The sequence below is a fragment of the Eucalyptus grandis genome, chromosome 8 (assembly GCF_016545825.1).
Source record: "Eucalyptus grandis isolate ANBG69807.140 chromosome 8, ASM1654582v1, whole genome shotgun sequence".
Lineage (NCBI taxonomy): Eukaryota > Viridiplantae > Streptophyta > Magnoliopsida > Myrtales > Myrtaceae > Eucalyptus > Eucalyptus grandis.
The window spans coordinates 49558035-49583523 of NC_052619.1; the positions used below are offsets into that span (position 1 = coordinate 49558035).

At 39.7% G+C, this 25489-nt stretch overlaps 2 protein-coding genes across 2 annotated transcripts; both read right to left on the bottom strand.

The window, feature by feature from the left end:
- Positions 1 to 2049: 2049 nt before the first annotated feature.
- LOC104422919 (brassinosteroid-related acyltransferase 1) lies at positions 2050 to 10562 on the bottom strand. The gene is given in 5 exon segments (XM_039300066.1): positions 2050 to 2557; positions 2560 to 2749; positions 4047 to 4481; positions 4794 to 5354; positions 10305 to 10562. Coding segments are annotated over 5 exon segments (1752 nt in total). The 3' UTR covers positions 2050 to 2249.
- Positions 10563 to 17385: 6823 nt separating this feature from the next.
- On the bottom strand, positions 17386 to 22814 carry LOC120287306 (TMV resistance protein N-like). The gene is made up of 7 exons (XM_039300067.1): positions 22381 to 22814; positions 21971 to 22149; positions 21272 to 21438; positions 20999 to 21190; positions 20566 to 20856; positions 19270 to 19843; positions 17386 to 17675 (listed from the first exon to the last, which is right to left on the bottom strand). The coding sequence occupies exons 1-7, from the start codon at positions 22812 to 22814 to the stop codon at positions 17386 to 17388; spliced, it is 2127 nt and encodes a 708-aa protein (XP_039156001.1).
- Between the last annotated feature and the right edge of the window lie 2675 nt (positions 22815 to 25489).

The window sequence follows — 25489 nt, forward strand, 5'->3', positions numbered from 1 at the left end:
GATTGAATTGAAGCCCTTCATATAGTGATTGATTAAATATATATATAATTCAATGTTATAGGATATTATATACATTTGATACAAATTACATGCACATAATATCGAGTGGCCAAGGAGGGCGATTGCATTGCCAGTTGCTAGGCCCTTCCTTTGATCTGTCACCACTGTCAGATGAACTTTTTCCACTACTTAAGTAAATCCATTTCATGTCTCCATGGTGCATATCAGGCTTATCAGCTACCTTTTTTCAGCAAGATCTCTATCATGTACAATTAGTGTAGTAAAATTTGCTTGAAGAAAAAATAATGTACATCATATGAGATAAAATAGATAAAAAGAGAAATTCCACTTTCAACGACAAAAGGCAGATTCTATTTCTGTCTATGGTAAAGCCTTTTATAAATTAGTAACCTTATTCCAAAGTGAACAGCAAAGCCACTTGCTTCTGATTTCTTCTTGACGAAGTTAAATGTATTTGCATATGCTTTTCTTAGCTTGGTTAGTGATGAATTGGAAGCAAAAGCAAAAGTAGATGGCAGCCTCTGATGGGAGCAATTTGGCTTTAAAGATTTCCTTAAATCAGAGAGCACATTGTAAATGCTAATAAAGTTGAGACATCTACTGCTTCGAATTTCCAATTATTACTTTTTCTCTTATCATTGATAAAGCTTGCTCACGGATGGTAAATGAGGACTATTGATTTTAACCATAATTGATTATCGTGCCACAAGTAAAACAAGTTTTCTTGTGATTTATAGACAAAGCGAAAATTTGAAAATGTGTCTATTGGTTGTTGTGAAATATTTTGAGAACCACCTTTTCTATGATTAATGAAGATTGTTTAAGGTATACAAGCATTGTTTTAAATGATAATTTTCTCTCTTCAAAGAGTTCAAAGGGTAGGTGCGTGGTTATCCTATAAGACTCAATAGACCTTTCAATTAGTGTATATTTCAATATTTAGTCAAAACAAGAACATCGAGAATTGTAGTATCAATAGAAAATGTAAAAGAAGAGCATGTTTCATTTGTTAAATTGAACAATGAAGAACAGGTTGATATTTATAAGGAGAAATAGGTTGACGAGAAGCTGGAAAGCAATGACTATTGATGTGAAAATGACTCCAATGATGAAAAATTAAAGGTTCAGATGTAAGGATATTTCGTTTGCTCATACATCTTTTCGGATAAGGCCTCTAGACAACAACATAAGTCTAGTAAAAATGAACTGTGGATTGGGTCACGTGTATACTTTGTGCACGGGATAAGCGACATCCAGCTTAGCACATGATTCGATCTAAGTTTATATACGTAAGTTCAATGCATTTTTCTTGTTGTTACCAAGCTGGTAAAGTGAACTCAATGATAAAGTGAATAAAAGAGAGCTTTCTAAGCAAGGTGAGACAAGGAAAAGAAATAGAAGCAAGCTTTTTGAAGGACTTTTTCCAACATTATTTGCAGGATTTGGACAGTGACCGGGATTTTGGATATTTTTCGTAGTTTTGGGAATGCTTTGATCAGTTTTGTTTTCTTAAAACTTGCAATGCAAAATGATAATATGGCCTGTGTTTTTACCCAAAAAAAAAAAAAAATTGATAATATGGCCTGTGCGAGGTCCGTCCATGTCAGAGAATGGCCCATGACACGATGTTAACCCTGTTTCATTTTGGGCCTTCAGCCTCGTATGTTCACTTTAGGCAAAGTGGTATTCATTTTGCTGGGAAATTATATATTTTTTTAACTCCTGAACTTCAGACCAATAAAAAGAAAAAAAAAAAAAAAACTGTTTTTATTTTTATTTTTATAATAGGTATATAGTCACCAAAGCCAAGCATTTCTTTTGAACTAATCGATCATCTTTTTGCTGATCTGATCGCATCTCTATTTTAGGTGTATAATCATTATAATTGCTAGATTTCTAGGGATGACGTTTGATAATAAGGGTGATTTAAATTGAATCACATGCTAGGTTTATTTCTTAGGGATCTAATTACAGAGTGGGAAGTTCGAACTCACAATCCAATAGTACGATTAAAACATTGAGCCCTCCTTTCTTGTCACATTGAATCAAGTACTTGATAGGATCTCAATGTTTTGTAGATCCATTTCATTAGATATAAGAAACATAATTAACTTTTAAGAGTACTCAATCTATTGAGAATCCAACTCCTCTTCCACTTGACTACATGATGCATGACAACTTAATCACGAAACTCAATTGATTCCTTGATTTGCCGGTGCCAACCTGTTTTATAGGTTTACCGAGAGGAAGTATCCGGGGAAAGCACTTAAGATTCCCGGGGGCAAACCTAGCCTCACATGAATCCCTAGGTGATCATCACTAGGGTTTTGCATCAAGTAAGCAACTTGTGGGATTGGAGGGACCAAAGGGGAAACATAGGCTGCTTCTTCACTGAGGAAACCAACCTTGTGGAATGGCATTCTGGTCCAGTCAGACACAAGGGTCAGCTCCTTCAATGGAGGCAAGGAAGCTGGTGGCCCTTCGAGTGCTTTCATGTACGCCGTCACGTATTCATCATTCACAGATCTTTTGGCCTCTTTATCTTCTTGATTATGTCTGCATGGCTCGATTCCATCAGTTCTCCGGCCGTTAACGCCACCGAGGCGAGCACGTATGCATTGCCGCTGAAACCCTTCGGGAGCGGAGGCGACAGCCTATTCCTTGTGTCCACTGCAAATTGGAGGCACACCAGTGTTCCTTTGTGTAGTCCAAAAGCCTTGGTCCTTGCCTGAAGTGCGACAATCCATATAAACTTAGAGATGGATGTTGGAACACGAAAATAGGACAATTCTACTTTTTTATTTTTTTTTTTATATAAAGAAACAATGGATTCTTTTTTCGTATCAGTACTTTTAAGAAAGAATTGATAAATGTCAAAAAACTGTTGTTAAAAAAAGTTACCAGTTACTTAATTTCTGGTAATTTCTTCGTTACTTATTGGGACTTTTATTAAATTACTTACCCTTTATGACAGATTACAAATTGTTAACTTTTCTTATATTTTACTAGTTTTTTTATCTGTCTTTCCTATTAACGCCTTAATTTACCAACTACATATATTTACCAATTTTTTATCAGACCGATTTGCCAATTTTTTCAATTAAATTCTCAACTATTTTTGGATTACCAATCCTCATTTGAATTACTTATTTCACAACTACTTATTTTCTACAATTTGGTAAATAAAAGAAAAATAAAATTGTTAAGCAATTCAATTGAGGGTTGGTACCCCAAAATTAGTTAGTGACTAAAGGTTGATTACTTTTGAAAGAGTTGGTTTAACTTAAGGAGTTGCTAAGAAATGGAAATAAAAATTTGAAAGCAATTGAAAAAGTTTGCAAAATAAACAATACCAAATAAATATCGGTAAGTAACTCAAATGAGAGTTAATAGCCCAATACTAGGTGTTTATTTAATGGGAGAAGTGGGTGAATCATGCTAATTTAGGTTGGTAGTCTCTAAACAGTTCATAAATTTAAGGGGTTGCTTACCAAGGTAAATAAAATTGGTAAATGAATATGAAAGTTGGTAACTAAGAAAAATAGTTAATGTTGGTAACTCAAATGAAAATTGATAGTCTAATTTGTAGAATAACAAGATGTAACAGTTAGCTATTGGTAACTAACATAGATATTATATGTTTTATTTGTTTCGTGAAAAATTAAAGATTTGTAAAGCACTTTCCTAAAAATGATAAATTGTATAGCTTAAAGTAAGTAGTTAATAGAAAATATTTTTATTATCAATAACAATTTATATTTAAACTTTTTTGTGGTTATTATTGTAAACCATACAAGTAATTATTATAAGTAAAGTGTTTTGCATATCATTTATTTTTCTTGAAAAAAAATGGAGCCTAAAGGATCCATTTATTGTAGGATGAACAAACGCTATTTCTATTTGTTCTCTGTAGCCCTAACTCCATGATAAGTTGTGCTGAGAACTCACATATAAGAACAACAACAAAATGATCAGCAGCAAAAATGTACATAAGGTCTAAAAATCAGGAATTAAGGAAAATCGACCTTCCACAGGTGAGCTGAAACCGCCTCAAAGGTTGAACATGAGAAGCTGCCATTCATCCCCTTGCACAACTCCCCTTTTATGCTTTCTATGAACTCCCCGCTCAAATCAAAAGTCTTGGGAACCAAACTCGAACTCTTCACATCAGACAAGATGTTCTGATTCACGGCTGATTGCATTATCAATTGATATAAATGATCTATAGCAGCAGCACTTTTCACTGGGTTAGCGATTGCCACTTGTTTCTGAGGATTCAGAAGCAATAGCCTACCTCGGTCATGCACCGGCATATTAATCTCAAGACGATATCCCTTTTCTTTGGTAACTGCAGAATTTGAAGACCAGGCATGAAGAAAGTCGTATGCGGCAGGTCCGTCAAATAATGAGTGGCTTGTACCCATTCCTATGGAATAGCCTCCGCATTCAAATAGAGTTACCTGCATAAACCATGGTTCATTTCTCAGTCTGCTCCTACACTTACTCTAAACAGCACACTAAATCAAACTGTTGGACCGTTTATACATTTGATCTAATCAAACCTCATCTATATACACTTCAAAGCCCTTACATGTCTGTATTTGTTGTGATTAAATACAACAGTAATTACATTGATACCCTAATGAATGTGACATTATTAATCGACATCTAAATCTTTTGTATGGTGACCTGACCTTGCTAAGGAAGATATCAACGTTGAGAGAGAATTCTAATACATTGGTCTGCTGAAGCTCAAAAGATTTAATACTCACCTGAGCAACAACTAGAGGCATCTTGGACAAGTCCCCATCAAAGTCAGGCTTGTAGACCAACTTCTCAAAGAACTCATTGTATTGTGATAGATCTCCAAGATCTGAAACCTTCACTTGAGCGACAGCTTCAGCTAAAACCACACCTTCATTGTTGCACCAAAGATTGAGCTTCCCATCTTCTGGGTTCAAGCTGAGCCTACCAGCAGCTGGATACCACACTGATAATGTCTCTTCTAGGTCAAATCTTAAGCTATCAAACACAAGACCAAGTGAAATTTCATTCTTGGAAAAGTTACTATTGAGATGTGGTTTATAAAAGAAGACCAAGTACATGAGAGCTGGACACTGTCTGTCCAGGTTAGAGAGATTGAGGAGCTTTGGAGGTTGCAATGTTTTCGGTCGTACAATGATTGTCCTTCTAATTGAGACACCCAAATGATGGCTCTCATGGGGGTGGCCATGGAAATTGTAGCTTTGAGAATGGCTGATCTGCAATGTTTTCAAGGTCTTATTGTGAATGAAAGAAAAGAGGGGTTTGCGAATATAAAGAGAAGAGAGAGGCTAGAGATTCCATGAGGGTCATGAACCCCACTTGTATCTGTCTTCTGCACTTTTTTAAATTGTTAACCATTGAAATGGGATTGAGTTGGGGATTGTGAGCTAGGCTAATTTTATAAACTCAAATAAACGCTTTGCATTAAGCTGTTCAGGAAGAGGGCAATTCCATATATTTAATTGCTTGACTATGTTATCTGGATCACACTGGAGGGTAGATCAATGAAAAGTGACCTACTAACCTTGGTCTAACTATGTCAAGAAATCAATAGATAAAACAATGATCAGTTTGGCCCATACATCAAAATTTTATGAATCATTAATTTCTGGCTATACATGATGCGTGATTCCGGAAATCCAGTCAGCCTCTCCGATTTCATGAAGAAAACATATTGCATAAATTCATCGATTTGATCACTGAAAAATGATAAATAAAATCAATTTTTGTACATGATACGTACTTAATTTGTCCTTGGGAGTGAGATCCAATGTATAATCTCACTTGATTTATAGATTGAGTTTATGTTGTATGTACTCATTTTTCATGAACTAATTATAATGTGCCGTATCAATTCAAGTAAATTTAATGCATTTAATTATATTTTATTTTTGCATTTCTAGGAAATTTAACAGTGGTTTAAGAATCCGGTGAAGTTAGAATAAGTAGCAGGTAAGCTCTTAACAAATGGGAGACAAAACACATTACCGCATCGGCTTAATTACTAATAAACGTAATGACTAATCGCAACTTAAGAAATATAAAGGGTAATCATCTGAGTTCATTATAGAATTCATTTCTCTTTGATCCATAAATGCAAATTCGAATGTCTCCTTTTGCTCCATGAAACCTGCTTTTGTGCCTAGCCACATTGCGACAAAACTACAAAAATTGCCAGTTGCAACTCACCTTCAAACACCAAATTCTCTCTGACAAAGATAATGCTTTTTCTAGAATAAAAAAGTGGGTTTTCTCTTTTTCACAATTCAAAAAGGAGAGACATTACAAAAACTTCTGTATTTATGTCTTTTGGGAAAATGACAGAGCAAATGGGAGTATAACGCATATATTATGAGTAATCATCTGATGGCAGAATTCCATGTCTTAGGTTTAACAATGAACACCACATGCATAATTAATACAACTTTCTGCAATAATGATAATTTGATGGAGCTTTAGTATTCCTGCCATTCTTGTGCACTTGGAGCTTAGTCACTTCAACTTTAGTTCTCAAGCTTTGCCTATAACAACTCGACGATCTCAAATTGGAGGTCAACTTTATCTTTTGAATTTTTGTTAAGTCACAAAGCACAACGAAAATGAAGAACTTGGCAGCTTTTGGACGAAAAAAAAAAAAATGACCCGGTTCAGTGTAAAAGGCAAAACAGTTCATTATCTCATAACCCTAAGATGTTGCAGGTGGATGATGGCTTTTGCTTCTACAAAAGAAGAAAGAAAGAGAAAGAATGTCTGAAAAACCCCACCTGGGCACTGAAGGAGACATCTTAGGGTTTTGGACAAATTTCGAAGTCTTTTCAAATGGGACAACTATATGTATATTTATATATGCACAAGATGAATCTAATAATGCAAGCTTCTTTATCACATCTTGTGAAGAGAGGACAAGCGTGGAACAGGTCCACATTTCAGCAGGAATTGAACTCATGACTAAAACACTAGTCTAAAATTTTGAAAGTATGAACTAACTCTAGCGTAAATCTAATTCAGTGTGAAAAAACCTTATCGTTATCAAAGAAGACAACTCAGGTCTATGGTCTAAATTTTCCTTTTCCTTGTATATTAGTTAAATTTTAATACACCATACTGGTGAAAGGATGAAAAAGTGAAGCCGTTGCTGGGTGTCCATGATCCTATCAATCCTTTCATATGGCAGAGTAATGAGATGTGAAACATGATAAACATAGTATACTAAGCGTTTGGTTGGAACAATAAATTGATAACGATCCTAAGAACCATCTATATAAATTGAGATAGAGGAACAAAGCTTGCATGATGTGGGAAGGTTGAAAATTCGAGACAGATCAGAAGAAACAAAAGAGAGAAAATGAACTTTGTTCTGAGACAACAAAAGAAAAACAGAAAAGTTCCATCAGGAACAGAAGATAAGTGGGCTGAAATTGCTGGAACCACAGGTTGGCATGTCTCTTGGAGGAAATTGGGGTGTAAGATTGAAGGAGAAGCATGCGAGAAGGTTGAAGCCCTCGACAGTTTGTCTCTCGTTGTCTCCACTTTCCCAGCATTTTGCCTCATTTCCTGGTTTTACCTTTGCCTTTGCTTCACTCCTTTTTCTCTCCCCTACACTTTTCTTTTCCACTCTCTCCATTATTTAACCAACAAAAGATGATCCACCACTATGTAACCAGCATATTATATTACTTATCATAGGTTCCATGTCTTCTAGAGTGTACAAGTGAGCATAAGTACTCGGCGCAGCTTTAGCAATCTCTTACATATTTTATCTTACTAGGCCTTGGAATCTTCCTTGACGATCACTTGTCTTTCGGTGCAAAAATCAAGATTTTATTAGAAGCAGTGCATGGTATAATAAATATATTGAAGATGCCTACCATGTTGAGAGCTGATAGAGTTGTACACCACGAAATGTGAAGTCTTTTGGTTCCTTTTCGTTTGTGACCTTTTTGACTTTTGTTCAGGGAGAGTAGCATGCAACAAAAGTCAAAATTCTCTGTCAATTATTAGTCACCTTTAGATATTAGAAGGGAATGAATCCAAGTAGGAAGAAAATGTTGTTACATGGAGAGGCTACGTCGCTCCAAAGCGTAGAGAGAGAGAGAGAGAGAGAGAGAGAGAGAGAGAGAGAGAGAGAGAGAGAGAGAGAGAGAGAGAGAGCATATTCTCAATGTTATATTTGAAGTAGTTTTATTCATTAGTGATTACTTACTTTACGTACATCAAAATCTTTCTCAATGTTATATATGAAGTAGTTTTATTCATTAGTGATTACTTTACATACATCAAAATCACCTTATATCTGTATGTTGGTGACCTTTTATAACAAGGAAAATTTATCCAAGAAGTCATAAATTATTGTAGGGTTATCGATTTAGTCTTACCTTTTCCAAATCTTTTGATTGTTTTCATATAGTTCATCAGGTCAATCTATGCCGGAAATCATTGATGGTGGTGTTCTAATTAGAGTCATGATTAATGGCTGACGTTGATGATCTCAAATAAAACAATGTCATTTTGGAATTTTTTTAATTTTCTGAATTTTCCTTTTTTCCCCTCTTTTCTTTTTTCTATTCGATTTTTTCATCTTCTTCTCCACTAGTTGCTAGTTGCCACGGCCTCGTTGATGGCCGGTGAAGTTTGTTGGCCATTGGTGAGGGCAGCCCTCACCTATGGCCGGTGAAGTTTTTTGGCCATTGGTGGGGGCTGTATTGCCCTCACCTATGGCCAGTGAGGGGCACTCACCATTGCTAACGCCTGCTTGACTTCACTAGCCGACAATCTAGACAGATGAAGGAAAATAAATAGATAAAAAAAAAATTAAAAGTTTCTCAAAATGACGTCTTGAGCCTTGTTGGATATGTCAGATTGCGATCGTCCCACGCGGCGAGAATCTAGATCTAATCCCAGCCAACATTACTCCTTAAGCGAACGATAAAAGACTCATTTTTGTTTGTCTAATACAAAACTTGATCAGGGATAGTGTAACGAGATGTCATGTTGCCTAAATCAGTCGCGGTCGTGCCCTATCAATGCAAAAGAGTAAAAACAAGACTCTAGAATTTGAGGCCGTAACAAATCCAATGCAAGTGGATTTATCAAATCTATATAGGATTTGTAGTTTGACACCTGAACAAGTAAGAAATTATTGAAATACGTTCCACCTTGCAATTGTGCTTTTCCCCATTAGTGAGCGTAGGAGCTTTTGGTCATAAGAGTCAGAGCACAAGGGTTTTTGCCCATTATTGTGGGATTGTTTTGATAGTTCTTGTGAGAGTATACTGCGTGAGTTATTAGATGTGATTGGATTTGAAAAATGTTGAGAATGTTTGAGCTACTCAAGTGTGGTTGATAAATAGGTCATATAAACCAAATCTTGTCAAGCTGATGTCTATTTTATTTGGTTATTCTATTTAATTTATTTGTTCAATTACTTGTTTTTTTGTAATAGACATCTAGTCAGTTTTGTATTTGAGATATGGCCACAACGCTAGCCATAGGCAAGGCCGCCTTTGCCTATGGCCTCCAAGGCCATGGCGATGTTCATCGACCTTTGCGGGGAAGAAAACCAAAGGAGGAAAGGAACAAGAAAAGGAAAAACAATGATAAAAAATTCGAAAAAAACAAAATAATATCAAAAGTAATTCACGTTAACATCAGCCAGTACTGATGTGGACAAGTATGTGCCAGTTGGCCAAATTTGGCTGGATAAATTGAATTAGCATAGGTTTAGAAATTGAATTGACAAAATTGTAATGGACTTATGACTTTCCTAATAATTTTCTTAACAAGTGAGACAGCTGATTAGGGGTGAGCAAGATGGATCAATTGAACCGCAAATTGCCTAAATTGGACCAAACTGGCTAGTTGGATCAGATTCTTAGGAGTGTCAGCTTGGTTTTTGATTTCTAAAAGTGGAATTGGTGTTTAGTGGTTTGGTTGTTTTTCTTATATATTTATTTTCATCTTTTTTAATGTCTCACACACACATTCTCTCCTCTTTCGATCTTTCCTTTTCACCTCGCGGCGCTCATACCTAAGCTCCTTTTTTGGTCTTTCCCTTTCTCTAGATTTCTTCTCTTCTTATTGAGTTCGAGACATTCTCTCCTTTGACCTCGACTAGTTCCATTGGACCGCTGGGGAATCCACATATACGTGTGTATGACAAGTGCAAGATCCTCGAACGGGAGAGACTTCTATCTTCATCAGGGATCTGACCCCTCAGGAACAGACAACCCTCCGCATACAATTCTTCGAGCATCTTGACCAATCCGATGGTGTCTGGAAATATTCTTATCTTTGTATAGTCGATCCCAATCGCCCTCAGTTTCTTCAGGCAGGTTGACTATACTTGATGATGACAAATGCAACTCCACCAATGCTCCTAATTCCCCGAGTAAGCATGGAAGTTCCTTTATCAGAGAGCATCTGCTTAGAGACAAATGCGTCAGCTTCGTTAGTCCGTCAACTGAGCACGGAAGCTCTTCGATTCTTGCATTTTCCATCTTTGGAATTAACAAATGTAGTATTTTATTAATACGTCAATGATGGAGTGTGATTAGAACGCACAATTTCGTCTTGATAAGTTATAATGGAAAGACACCCTTTGAAAGGGTATGAGGGAGTTGTATAAAAATCTTCAAAAGATAACCATCGGGATGGTTGGCAGAACGTATGCTCACAAAGAAATTGTTTCCTTTTCTCTCCCCTTTCCATAAAAAAGAAGAAGAAGAAGGCGTTCCATTTCTCAGTTACAAAAACAATTGGCATTTACGCTGTGGAAATTGAATGTTTTCCTCGTGACTATATTCAGACCAACATGAAGTAATATTGTTCGTCATTCATCCGTAATTCAACGATCATTCTGAGGTAAATTGTTCATTGCGCAACGTAAAGAGGTAAGTCATCTTCCACCGACTTTCTTCCTACAACAAAGAATTTAGACTGCCAACTGTCTTGGGAACCTTGGACAGATCCGAATCTAGAGGCAAGGTAAGCTCCAACAAAGGTTCTAGAGAACCAATTTTCTCAGGCAACTCTTGAAGCGCAGGACATCCCTTTAGATTCAAAGTTCCAAGATGTTTTAGCGCACCTATAGAGCAGTCGATTGTAGTTAAATTGCGACAACTATCAAGAATTAATATCTCCAAGGACACAAACTTTGAGAGGTCAGGTGTCTTTGTTAAGCATCTGCACCATGACAAATCCAGAACTCTCAATGTATTTGCCATCTGCAGAAGAATTGAAAGTCGAAAAAGGATGAGAGACGTTTTAGCACAACGACAAGGCAGTGAATAGGAAGAGACATAAACAGCGAGGGTGGACCATACCTCGATGTCTTGCCATCCTCCCTAGTCTTATAATCTGTCGCTCCGCGACAGGTTGAGCATGAACAAATTATTAAGGTAATGTTTGTGGCTGAGAATTCGGGAGGATAGTAAAGCCATCTTAGCTTAGAAAGAAGATTTTTGCGGGTGGCCTTCTGAGAAATAAAGGGGTGCACCACATTAGGTTACAGAGTTTGGACTTCAGACTCACCAAAATCAGCTCTGGAAGTGAAATGAATATTCCATTAAACCCTTCACTAAAGTGTTGGGAAATAAAAATGTATTGAAAGAGGGGGTGAACAAATATGAGTTCCCATTGTCCACTCACGTAAAGAAGGTTTATGCTGGTTATGGATTTGGTCATTTACACTTTCATTTGATCGTAAAGTGATCAACGCAAAGAACTCAAATCCCATTCTTGGTGCAGAATATTAGTGCTTCAGACCACTCTAGGATCAATGTGGTGTGAACATCATGAGATGTCTTCAACCATCATTCACTAAGTTCTCGAACGGCTTGCACCATTGGCAGTTTCAGTCATACGGCATATTTATCATGTCTTTGCTAAGAAATGAATTTCATTCATTAAAAGAAAGTTATGGCCTGATTGGTGAAAATAGAATTGCAATTTAGCATTCATGATAGTGATAGTGGCAAATTCATAGTGATAAAACTAGATTGAGGAAGTCCGGTAATTCTTTGAGTGACTTGCAATTTAGCATGATGTAAGCATAGGCCAAATAGAATTTGCTTACTCCAATGTGGATCACTAGCCATCTTTTTCATCATTAGGGTGGAATTCCCCTAAATTTGGTGCACTGACGATGGTTGAATTCTCCGTTCTCCAGCTTTGCTAAAAACTAAGGTCTTCTGTCAATTCAAACTGAACCTTGAGTAATCTCCATAAGCAAATACAAACCTACCCAGAACTACAGCTGCAAATAGTCCCTTATATTGTAGCTTTATCAGCTTAGCAAATCATGCATAACATTGTAGCTTTTTTCTTGGGTATAGAAGAGGAAAAGTCACAAGGAAAGTAAACTTGCAGATTACCAGGAGTGATGTCAAGCCCCGATCCTTGGGCACGCACTCATCCCTCAATAGGTCGATTAATAGCGATGTTCTAGGATACATTGCCGACCCATTCATTTTAATATATGCATGCGGAAGCAAATAAAATAATCCCCAGACAATAAAATAATGTGATAGAAAAGTAGGGCTATATTTTTCACAATTGAAAAATCACAACCACATTTTTATACAAGGCAAATCTCATAGTATGTGTTACAATACTATTAACAAGTCAGATCTACCACACACATCAGATCACAACTTAGAGTTTGCAAAACAGGGTGGGGGTTTCAATCCTCATCAAGGTCATACTCTGGATCATCCTCGGGATCTTCCTTCGGTTCCTCATCAGGGTCCTCCTCTTCGGGTTCTTCCTTGTCAGGTTCCTCCTCCAGGTTCTCTTCTGAGTATACCTCTTCTTGTTCGACCTCTCATTCTTCCATGCTCCAGCTAGAGTCTATTGCTGATTGCTTGGGAGAATCGGGGTCACTCTTGAGCTTAAGGTCTTTAGCATTGGTCACCGCTTCGTCCTTGAGATCTGCGGTCCTTTCTCCGAATGCTGGCTCTAAAATGAACAGAGGCACATCACCCTCTGGCACGGGACCCTTTCTTCGCCCATCATGGTAATGACGATACCATGACCTATACTCGTGGGGCACCAATGCATCTTTGCCCATGTCAACCCAGACACTAGATTTTACTAAAACATACTCTAGTTCTTCCGGGTGAGGGTGTATCGGGAAGTGATACCCTATCTCGGTGATCTCCTTAGGTATACCAAAATACATGGGAGGATGAGGAAGTGGAGGTGCTACCATTTAGGGACTTGAAATGTTGTCCCACAACCGGGATGAGACTACGTCTTAGCAAGTTCTACCCCCTAAGACTCAATTAGGAAGCCAATATGCCTAAGGGCTGCCTAAGCACAACATGAGTCAAATGACTTACCTTGGCCTCAATCCTTTCTTGCAAGTCAGTTCAATTCATAATTACTGACATACATAACACCCAATCAAATCAGATCGAATCATCGATCAATCAACCTAATCGATTACATGTCAATCAAACAATTTCCCGGTTATTCTAATCCGTACTATGCAATTTCCAAGATGATAAATATTTAGTCATTGAGCCACATGCATTCTCAAAAGCGACGTACTTAGTTATCGAGCCACGTGCATTTCCGAAGATGACATACTTAATCACCGAGTCCCGTGCATTCTCTAAGGCGACGTACTTAATCACCGAGCCACATGCATTCTCTAAGATGATATACCAAATTACCGAGCCACTTGCATTATTTGTGGTGATGTACTAATCACCGAGTCACGTGCCCTTTTTAAAGGTGATGTATCTAATCAACGAGTCACGTGCATTCTCCAAGATGACACCTTTGATCTCCGAGCCATGTAATACAACTTTCTTTTTCACCACTTTATATTGCCCACTAAAACATTGATGGCGCTATAGACTGAAACTCAGTTATTTCTCAATCAATTGCTGAAATTAAATAATTTAGGAATAAAATCCTAAAATCATATTTAAATCAATTCAGCATGATTTAGCGCTCAAATAAATAAATGGACCGCACCACAATAATCAGCATAAATTTTCGGTCGTCGGTTATCCCAAGCTAATTTTCGAAAAATAAATAATTAAATAAATAATTACGAAAATTATTAAATAAATGCAATAAATCCAATTTAGGCCCGTAATGCCTAATTGGACGCCAAACGGACTCAAAAAATTCCCGAGATTTGTTCAATAAATACTAGGAACTATTTCCTTGCTAACTATACCAACCATTTGCCTAACATGCATTGATAAATCTCTAATTTAATTACTCTAATCTAATCTATCCACCTAATTGCACTTAATTAAATCTAATCACCCTTAAGCATCATTAGCCTACTAAGTGAGGATTAGTGAGCAAAACTCATAGGATTAATGAACAGGTTGGATCAAATTGACGGAATGTTGTGAGGATTGATTATTTTCAAAGTGGGCCTATGTTTCGAGGCCTGGAACACCTCCAAAACGGGCCTAGATGGTGGCTGGAAACCCACTAATATTCTGTTCTGTTCTTGCTGAAACATAAGAAAACAAAGTCGGTTTAGAGTGGAAATTGATCGGGAAAGGGGAAAAAGGGCAAACCAGGCCTTGGCGGAGCTTACCGACGGTGGAATGGCGAAGCACAGGCTCTAGCTGAGCTCCACAAGCTGTTGCACAGTGGCTGGGATGGCGTGAGGTGCGGATGAGGGGTCGGGGTCAAGTGGTGAGGCGGTGAGCATGTGCGCCGATCGCGCCGATCGCGCCGGTCACGACGGCATGTGGCGTGGAGGGGCGGTTGTCCAGCACGGCTGCTGGCTTCTTGCTGGCTGTTAGGAGCGAAAATGGTGAGGGGAATGGAGAAGAGGTTGGCCGATTGAGGACTAGAGGAGAGAGGAAAGATTTAGGGGACCAAGGGCTCCACCACTTGCTTATTTTCCATTCAATTGTCCCCCTTTGACCATCCAACACCACACACACCTCCTTGGCTGCATATCAGCCAACCACGCACCCCTCACAACCTTTGAAGTGGTCCAAAAGGCTAGGTAATGGGGGCATACAAATTTGCAAGCAATTGGCTTCAATTGAACTTAGTTTCTTGTTCAATTCAATTCAATTTGACTTCAATAAATTCTGTTATCAAGTCCTTGATCCAATCGATATTTTTCTCGCCAATAGATCCATCTTGCATCCCAATTTCGCGATAAAAAACGGTTCTTAGCTTTTTATGAACAAAAAAGGTCATATGCCGACTTTTTCCCAAAAAATCTCAGGTTTCAAAATTTTTTTCTAAAATTGAGTCGACTTTCCTAGAATTTATTGTGACATGAAAAAATCTTTAATTTTTGTAGTCGAACCTGAATTCGCGGTTAATTTCACTCGGGTGTGTTTTTAGTGTGACCTAAGCTATCGGATAGTTTTCGGATATTTTTAGTGCAAATGACCCGTTGTCACTTTTCTTCGAGCCACAATAAACCCACTCGACACATTGACGACTCTCGTTGTAAAAATATCGAGAATTCAAATACGGACACATGGTACCAAAACGACAGAAGAATCAGTCTAGGGCCGATCAATGAGAATTTTCCAATTTAGTGGTGTCACCCACGATTAGCCATACATCTCGGTCGAATAGACCTATCTCGATCTCAAATCGATTTTTAACTGTACCGTAATGGCTTCTAAAGATGAGCAAGATCGAGAAGTCGATTTTTGGTCGAATTCCCAAGTCTATTGCATTAAAATTCTTTAATAACTTTCCTGAATAGTCTAGTTATCTTGAGAGTAATCAGCTCTGAGAACAGCCCTATAGGCGCGTCGATGAAATGCCTGATTTATTCAATAGAAAACATAAGTAAAAATATGGGATGTCACGAGTGACTTCCTCTTACTCCCGACCACATAAGTAGTTCAAAAAGAGGGAGCAAACTTAGCACATTAACCAAAAATATGAGCACAAGTCACACAACCATTTTTCCATATAAAATTGTTTCAGAGAAATTGTAGAGTGCATAAAAAGACAGGACATTCAGCCATCTATGATTGTATACAAATAAATGTAAAGTCTAATTTTGAGACAAGAAAATTAGTGCCAAATTTATCTATTAATATTAAAGATATGAATCCAATCTCTAATTTTACAACTTGATTTCTAGTATATCTCCGACTCTCTCCTTAATGTAGATGTTAATTTGAGTGCCTAAGCAGTTAATCTCGAATCAAATGATGCAAAACTTGATTTCTTGAAATCTTCGAGGCTTTGAATCTTGATACAAAAGAATTCAGATGACACGACAGGGCTTGGAAGCTGGATCCAATGAGACTTTGTTGTTCTTCGCTTTCTTTAAATTTTCTTCGAGTTTTTTGAAGTCTTCGCCTTCTTGAAACTTGAAGACGTTGATTCTTCTCTTTGAGAGTCAAGAGTCTTCAAACACTTTAAGGCTTGTTTTTAATCTCGCACTGCTTATGCTTTAGGACCATGAACTGTTCAGTAGGATTGTCCTTCCTAAAAGAAATGCCTATGAGAGTTACCATCCTGGCTTAGGAGAATGCCGACCAATGATCTCTTAGCAAGAGCTGTGTCGGGTAATCCTCAGACTACTTGTCCTGATCTCTCATTTGAGTGAGTCACAAGACACTAATTGGCGTAGCAGCTGGTATAAACACAGGGGTCCGAAGTTTCTGCTGAATCCCAATCCGTTTTAGCTTTGTTCATCTCGGCAGATCTGGCAAACTTTGCAGGGACCCTCAATTTTTAACAGTCATATGCGTCAAACGTTGTAAGCCACTGAGGCCGTCAACAGCTCTTAACCCTGGACAAAATTCCAAATCAAAATGCTGTAGCTTTTACGGCTTCGATAGGTTGGGTAATATTTCAATTGACCCACAACATGTAATTTTAAGGACTCCAGAGATTCCAGTTTCCCCAGACCATGTACTTCTACAAGTCCTTGTAAGTTGGTTTGGCACAAGGTTTCTAGATTCTTCAAGTGTGATAGATCAGGTGTTGTCACGAGGAATGAGCATTTTTCTACAGACAATTCCCTCAAATTCTATAGTTGTTCAGGAGCAGGAAAATGCACAGTGGAGCAGCTTGAAACGGAGAGTTTTAATTGGTTCCTGAAGCTGGAAAACTGTGGCAGTAGTGTGGTATTGGTAAGTTTCAATGTTGGCAAACTAGATGGAAGCCTGCGGATGGATTTTATGTTTTTCCAAGGTGAGAGAAGTTCCTTCCACTTGCTAGTTCACCCAAAATTATAATCCCGTGGAACGATAAGTTTGAGTATTTTAAAGTAACTAGGTTCATGAGGTTGGGAGCAATTTGACAGTGATATGCATCAAGGGCAAGGCTTGTCAAGCTCGAGTGAATCTCTGGCAATTGTCAAAGCTCATGGCAATCCTTTAACTCAAGTTCTTCGAGCTGAAGGAGACTACTAATTGTGGGAGGAAATTTAGAGATGCCAATGCCCAAGTCCAAGATCCTTAAATGGGACAATTCCCCAATATCACGCTGGATCTCACTGGATATGCCCTGACAGTCTGGGCAATGTAACTCTTCAAGCATCTCCAAATGCTTGATCGAGTCAGGTAACTTTCCTATCTTCATGTTTCCCATCCTGGTGACTATGAATTTCTTCAGATTTCTGATTGAATCGAGTACACTGACTACTCCTGGGAACAACAGACCAAACTCAATCAGAAATGCTAATTTCTCAGGTGAGTGCGGAAGCTCCTCAAGTCCTTTGCAACATTCTATACACAAAAAAGAGTGTTTTTTGCTAAGGCTCCGATAGAGTGTGGGAGTCTGCTTATTCTCCCATTCCGTTGAATATTCAAACTCGACCGAGATGTCAAATTGCCAATTGCCTTGAGGAAACTTGCAGGTCAAGGGTTTATGCTGGTTATGAAATACATCTTTCACACTTTCATTTGTTTGCAAAGTTCTTTTGTTCATAAGAGGAATTCAGACCCTGTTCCTGATGCATAATTTTAGTGATTTAAGCCCCATTTACCACTTTAGGATTGATGCAGCGTGAATGACACAAGATGTCTTCAAGCATCTTTCACCAAGTTCTCTAACAGCTTGCACCATCAGCAGCTTTGGTTGGGTGGCATTCAGGATTGATGACAGACAGAATTAGCATTCATGGTAGTGATAGTGGCAAATTCACAGTGACAAAACCAGATTGGAGAAGTTTGGTAATTGTTTTAGAGTATAGGCCAAATAGAATTTGTTGGCACAACTGTGAAATTTGTTTACTCCAATCTGGATCACAAATCTTCTCTTTCATAATTGGCATGGAATTCCATGAATATTGGTACACCGATGGTGGTCAAATTTTGTAGCTTTACGCTTCTGATTTCCAGCTTTGCTAAAAGCTTATGCCTTCTGTCAATTAAAATTGAAAGATAAAATAATCTACATAAGTTCAAATACAGACTTGGCCAGAATTATGACTGCAAATAGATCATAAGATTGTAGCTTTTCCTTAGGGTATAGAAGAAGAATAGTTACTGGGAAATTATAACTTGCGGATTACTAAGAGTGACTTTCTATTGCTCCCGACTCTAGGAGAAGTTGTAAATGAAAAAAAGGGAGAAAACTTAGCACATTAATATAAAAAATGAACACAAGTTACACAACCATTCTGTCATATGATATCACATTTCAGAGAAACTGCAGTGCAGAAAAACAGGACATTAGCCATTTATGATCGTAGACAAACAAATATCAAGAAAATTAGTGCCAAATTTATATTTATTAAACGATGTGGATACAATCTCCAATTTGACACCTTATGCTATAGGACTATCCACTGTTCTGTAGACTTCTTGTCCTTACCTAAAAGAAATGCTGAATATGACGGTTACCATCCTGGCTCGGGAGATTGCCATCCAAAGATTTCTTAGCAAGAGCTGCGTTGTGTAATCTTCAGACTTTGTGTCCCGATCTCCTGTATGAGTGGATCCAAGGCTCCGATTGGTCTAGCCACTGATATAAACACAAGGGTCTAAAGTTTCTGGTGATTCCCAATCTGTGTCTAGCTTGGTTCCTCTCAGTAAATCTGGCAAACTTTGCAGGGACTCACAATCTTTAACAGTCACATGCGTCAAAAGTTGTAAGCCACTTAGGCCTTCAATGCATCTTAGCCCCGGACAACATTCCAGATCGTCAGCTTTTCCAGCTTCTTTAGGTTGGGCAATATTTCTATTGACCCACAACATGTAATCTTTAGGGACTGCAGAGATTCCAATTCCCCCATACCTTGTAATTCTACCAGTTCTTGTAAGTCGGATAGATACAAGGTTTCCAGATTCTTCAAGCTTGATAGATTAGGCATTCCCACTATGGATGCACATTTTTCTACGGACAATTCCCTCAAATTCTCCAGGTGTTCAAGAACTGGAAAATGCATCATCAAGCAGCTAGAAATGGAGAGTTTTGACAGGTTCCTAAAGTTGGAAAACTGTAGCAGCGGTGTGATATCGGTAAGTTTCAAGGTTGACAAGCTAGATGGAAGTCTGTGGATGGATTTTATGTTTTTCCGAAGTGAGAGAAGTTCCTTCCACTTGCCAGTGCCCCCAAGATAATCCCTGTAGAACGATAAGTCCAAGTGATCTAAATTAACTAGGTTTGTAAGGTCTGGAGTGATTTGACAGTGATAAACATCAAGGGTAAGGCTTGTCAAGCTCGAGGGAAGCTCCGGCAATTGTCGAAGCTCATGGAACTCCTTCGACTCAAGTTGTTTGAGACAAGGAGATGACTCATCATGGCTGGCAATCCAGAGACGCGAGTGCCCGATACGTCCAAGATCCTTAAATGGGACAATTCCCCAATGCTACAGGGGATTTCACCAGATAGGTGCTGACACTCTGGGCAATGTAACTCTTCAAGCATCTCCAATTGCCCAATGGGGTCAGACAACTTTCCTATCTTGGTGTTTCCCATCCTGATGAATTTGAGCTTCCTCAGATTTGCGATTGAATCGGGTACATTGACTACTCCTGAGAATGACAGATCTAACTCAGTCAGCGATTCTAATTTCCCGAGTGAGTGTGGAAGCTCCTTGATCCATTTGCAACCTTCTATAGACAAATGCTTGATTTTCGCTAATAGAGTGTGGGAGTCTGCTTATTCTCTCATTCCATTTTATACTCAAACTTGACAAAGATTGCAAATTGCTAATTGTCTCCGAAGCTTGCACGGCAGATAATCTTTGGGCATGATTAACTTCGTCAAAGATTTTAGAGAACCAACTTCTTCTGGCAATTCCTGAAGAGAATTGCATCCTTCCATATTCAGAGTGCTCGAGTTTTGTAGGTTAATAATGGAGCGATCTATGGTGACTAACTTGGAACACCAAGCAAGAATCAATATCTCCAGATACGCGAAGTTAGACAAGTCAGATGTGCTTCTCAAGCAATTGCAGCTTCTCAAATCTAAAACTTTTAACTTTTTCGCCCTCTGCACAAAAAAATAAACATTATATAAAGAAGGACAAAAAACATTGTGTTCCAAGAATTAGAAGCATCAAAAGACAATATGGGGAGACATTAATACCTTGATTTGACTCCACTTGGTCCAGTCTTCAGTAATTTTACTCCTGGAAAGGTCGAGCACCACCACATTAACTAGACAAAAATTCATCGCTGTGAAATTTGGAGGACACTCATGCCAAGAAAGCCATCTTAGTTCACAGTGATCTTTGAAGTTGCCGACGAAATTCAACCCTTTCCCTCGGAGGAACCTTAGACTCCGTAGTCTCTGTAATTCTTCATCAGTGAAGGTATAGCCACCACCATCACTATGACCATTATGGCTTAGACTCGGTGCTTCTATTTCTTCACTTGCCTGCCATTAGAGATCAAGCATGAATGAAAAAAAAATAATACAAAAAAGGAAAAAGTTAACTCTGTGAGCCACTTGTGAAGTTTGTCTACTTCCTGGAAATAACTAGCAGAATGGGTCTAAATTACATTATGTTAAGTTATACCTGTTTAGTCCTCAATAAGTTCAATGCCTCCTCAGGATTCCATACCCTGCTACGCTTGCCAGGAAATCTGCAATTCTCTTCGTAGACAATGTGCCTTCCAAGATCCCTAACTTGGTCATGCATTGAAAACTTATTATCATCTCCAATCTTTATCAAGGACCTAAGAAGGAGGACTCTGATTGCGTCATGAGGCTAGAATTCACAATCACTCCACATGGAAATCGGATATTTATTATTTTATTTGATGAAAAAGCACGTGATGTCCAGAAAAACTTTCCGCTGTGTTGGTTCTAATCCCTCGTAACTTATCATCAACGTCTCTTGGACTTCCTTCGGAGGAACTTTCTGTAACTTCTTCAGCGTCTCTTCCCATAAGGCCTTGTCAGTGGAAACGCCAGAAAGCGATGACCCTATCACCTCGATAGCCAAAGGCAGCTTCCCTAAAATCAAGATGATCTGTCTTGATAGGATATTGTAATCTTCTGTAGGAAAGTCTCTTCTAAAGGAATGTCGCGGCAGAATAGCTGAAGCGCTTGACTGAATCCCATTTCCTTGACTTCATATGTCAAGATTCCTTCATGTCGATTTGGAACAGCGTTGACCTCTAATCTTTCCATCCGGTCAGTCAGGATGCTCATGTTCCTAGTTGTTATAATGACCCTGCTTCCGTTTTCAAACCAATCGCTCTTCCCAACTAGCTTTTCGAGCTGCTCCTTTTTTTCCACATCATCGAGCACAATGAGGATTTTCTTGTCACAAAGTGCCTTCTTTATCATGCAATCCCTTGGTCATTGTCACGAACAAAAATACTGGTGCTGCACGTCGAATGGAGGATGCTTGACAGCAGTTGCTTATGCAAGTAGATGATACCGTCCGATCTTCTGGAGATCTCTCGGACATTTTCGAGGAAACTGTAGCGGTCAAAGCGAGAATATAATTTGTTGTAAATGACTTTTGCAAGTGTTGTCTTACCAATACCACCTATTCCATGGACTCCCACAAAACGCACGCCACTGTAGTCAACGTCCAACAGCTTCATTATCGCATCAATCTGAACATGATCTTCGACTAAATGTTCGGTCACATTCTTATATCCGGCGTTCGGCTTAATCAGGACCTCCTGGACGATCTCTTTAATGAGTTTGCCATAGCTGCACCGATGTGTGAGACAATTCATTTCACTCTAGACATGAAATTGAAGAGCGTATGACGAAAAAAATTCAGAAACAGGAGACTCATCAGTCTCCTATTTTCTGAACATTCTCCTATTTTCTCAAATATAATGGATCTGAAGAAAATAAGGTTACTCTACGAAATTCCTTACCCTGTATAAGTTTTCAAGCTCCATCGCTTTATTTCCTCAACCTCCATGAGGGTGTCACCGCCACACCTTCACTTGGTCTGCTCCAAAGTTCCTCTCGTGCTGTACGAACGAGTCGTGATACAGCGGAGTCTTAAGCTTGACGTCATCCAAATTCACGTGAAGATAAATGGGGAGAATCTCTTTCGTGCTGTCCGACTTTGATGCCATCGTAACCATCTTAGTGAGCTCGATGAGGCACCATTTGCTGGACGCATAGTTCCTTGACAAGATGGGCATGTAGATCCTAGAGCTCTCGATGGCCCGAGGGAGCTCTTCATTGATCCTTTGGCTGACTTGGAGCTCGTCATCATCCCTGAAGACGCGGATCCCAGCACCTTTCATGCCTTCATAGAGGCAATCGGTGAATGTTTCGCGACTGTCAGCCCCTCTGAAGCTTAAGAACACCTCGTACTCAATTCTCGAGCCTCCGTCTCTCTCCATTGCAGGAACCATCCTCTGGGAAGTCAGAACCTGAGGGTCTGTGAAGGCTTTATTTGATTTGGGCTTAAGGCCCATCCGCCAAAGTTGGGCCCAGAAAGCCCGGCCCACGGGAATAAGGCCCGTGGAAAGAGGGAGGTATAAAAGGGAAGAAGAGAGAGAAAGTAATGTACGTTGAATCAGAATTACGTTTTCTCTCCCGCGCGTTTTCTCTCCCAAAAGGACGAGTAGGCATACGGCTTCTAATTTCTTCCTTCAAGGCTTCATCGGATCGATTCGACCGGATTCTCTTCCTCCATTGGCGTTTGGTGTTTAATCTGTGGCTAACAAGGTACGCTCGAATCCGTGGTGTGCTTTACGATCGGTGATGCGTGGTTTTTCCAGGCTTCGTCTTCCGCATTGATTTAGGGGTTCGATTTAGTGTCGAATCCGATTTTCGGGATCAGTCATTCCCTACATTGGTATCGAGCCCTAGTTCACGTTTTCCGATCAATTTGATGTGTTTTTGATTGATTTTTCGCAAAAGGAACTTCAGCCGTACGGATCGGGGCGAGCAATCCCGACACCCGAGACTTCTTAGGCCATTTTCATGAGTTTTCGAATATCAAAAAAAAAATTATTAAAGCACCGAGAGAAAGGCGACGTCGAGACGAGTTTGGAGATGTCTCGGCGCGGCCGGGCGGCGCCGCACGCGCCCACGCGCGGCCGGAAGGCGTGCGCGTGGCGCGACGCGCCGGAAGCGCTCGTCGCCGGCGCGTGCGGCACACGCGCCCGGTCGGGCGAATCGGCGCGTGCGCGCCGCCGGCCGGGGCCGGCACACGCCGGTCCACGGACCGACGCGTGCGACGCGCATGACGTCCCAACGGTCGATAACCGCTGGGCTGGCGTCATCGATGGCGTCAGCGATGACGTCGGTTGGCGGGCGGCGACCCGACCCGCGAACCGCCCGACCGTTGCGATGGCACGCGCACGGCACGTGCGCGCGTCTGCGTGGCGTCGGCCAGCGCGCGTGCGCGGCGTCGTGCGGCTGTCCGCCCGAGCAGTCCCGGCCGGTCCGTTCGGTCCGGCGTCCGCGACGACCGACGAGCGTTGACCGGCGGCGACCGTTGACCGTTGACTTTGACCGTTGACCAAAAAAAAAAAAAAAAAAAAAAAAGGAAAAGAATGTGTTTCTTTTTCAATTAAGTCTATGTGGATTATATGTAATCCCTTATTTGTTCTGCATTTGTTGCAGGAACAATGCCTCCCCTGAGGTTGCGCACACCTATTCGCGCGTTGACCGATGAACAAAAGGAAAGGCCTGTCTAAGTTGATAGCGGGCGGCGATCATCGATGGGAGAGTGGTGACTTAATTGATCATGTCCTTGAAGTCAATGGGAAAATTCAACAGGTCGTATGGAATGGTCGTCCTATGTCACGTCGAGAGATGGTGCGATTTTTCATAAACACGCTTCCACGAATGGCAAGATGTGTTGAATCGCATATGGGATGTCAACGGAGCTGCTTCCTATAAGAAAATTGTGATGGATTTTGTAAATGAATATTATTGTATTGTTTCAAGGGAAAAGATCAAGAAATTGAACAAAAGAGGATCTTTCCCGGTTCGTGTCTTGACTTGGTGTTAGTTGTATTGGCGAGATATATGTTAAGTGTGATTTGTGGACATATTATGTAATGATTACTACCTAATTGTGTTAATTGAAAGCATTATTGTTTTTATTGGATGTCTATTATATCTTGCTTTCTATTACTGCTGATTGCTGTGGGTAATTAGCTATGGGTAGTTTTTTTAGAAGTTTTTGTAGCTTCATAGAATTGATTTTGCATAAGATAATTATATTAATGATAGTTTTAAGTTAGGATTTTTGGAGGATGATTGGAAATATAGTGACCTTTTGATTCTAAAACCTTACTTAAAATTATTCATTAATATGATGGGTCTATGTAAATAGGGATGCATAAATGATAGGCATTAATAATTCGTGCATATTTGTGCGATTTGTTCGGATTAATGGCTTGACCACAAAGAGCATAGTTGCCGAGCTGAACAAAGGTGAAAAGCTCAATGGAGACAACTATGAAATTTGGCAAATGAAAATCCAGTATGTCTTTGGAAGAGCAAGAAGCACTTGAGGCTCTTGTCATGACCATGGTAGAACACGAAGAGGGAACCACTTTGCACAAAGCACAAAAGAGACAAAGAAGCTTTTTCTGCGTGGAAAAGAATGAACTCTCTAGCTCGCATCACGTTGCTGAGCAGCATGGAAAATGACGTCATGCGAGAGTTTCGGCGTTTTGACAATGCTAAGGAAATGTGGGAGGCATTGGCAGCTAGATTTGGTCATACTTCGGTGACTAGACTGAGGCAGCTCACTATCGGGTTTGACTCTTATAAGAAGCCTCATGGTCGAGACCATGAAGCAACATCTTAGAAAGATGTCAAACATGATAGCGAGCCGAGAGATGCTGGCCATGTCCTCACGAGATGAGCAGCGAGTGCAAGCGGTGATTCGTTCCTTGCCTCGAGTTGGGAGCACATGAAGGTGCACGACTCACAATGAAAATATCAAAACCTTTGAGGATGCAATGCGTCATCTTGAGCTGGAAGAGGACCGCTTGTTGGCGGCTAAGCCGGATGCTGAACTTTATCATGCTAGTTCTAGCTCAAATGGAGCTTCGAGCTCCAAGCG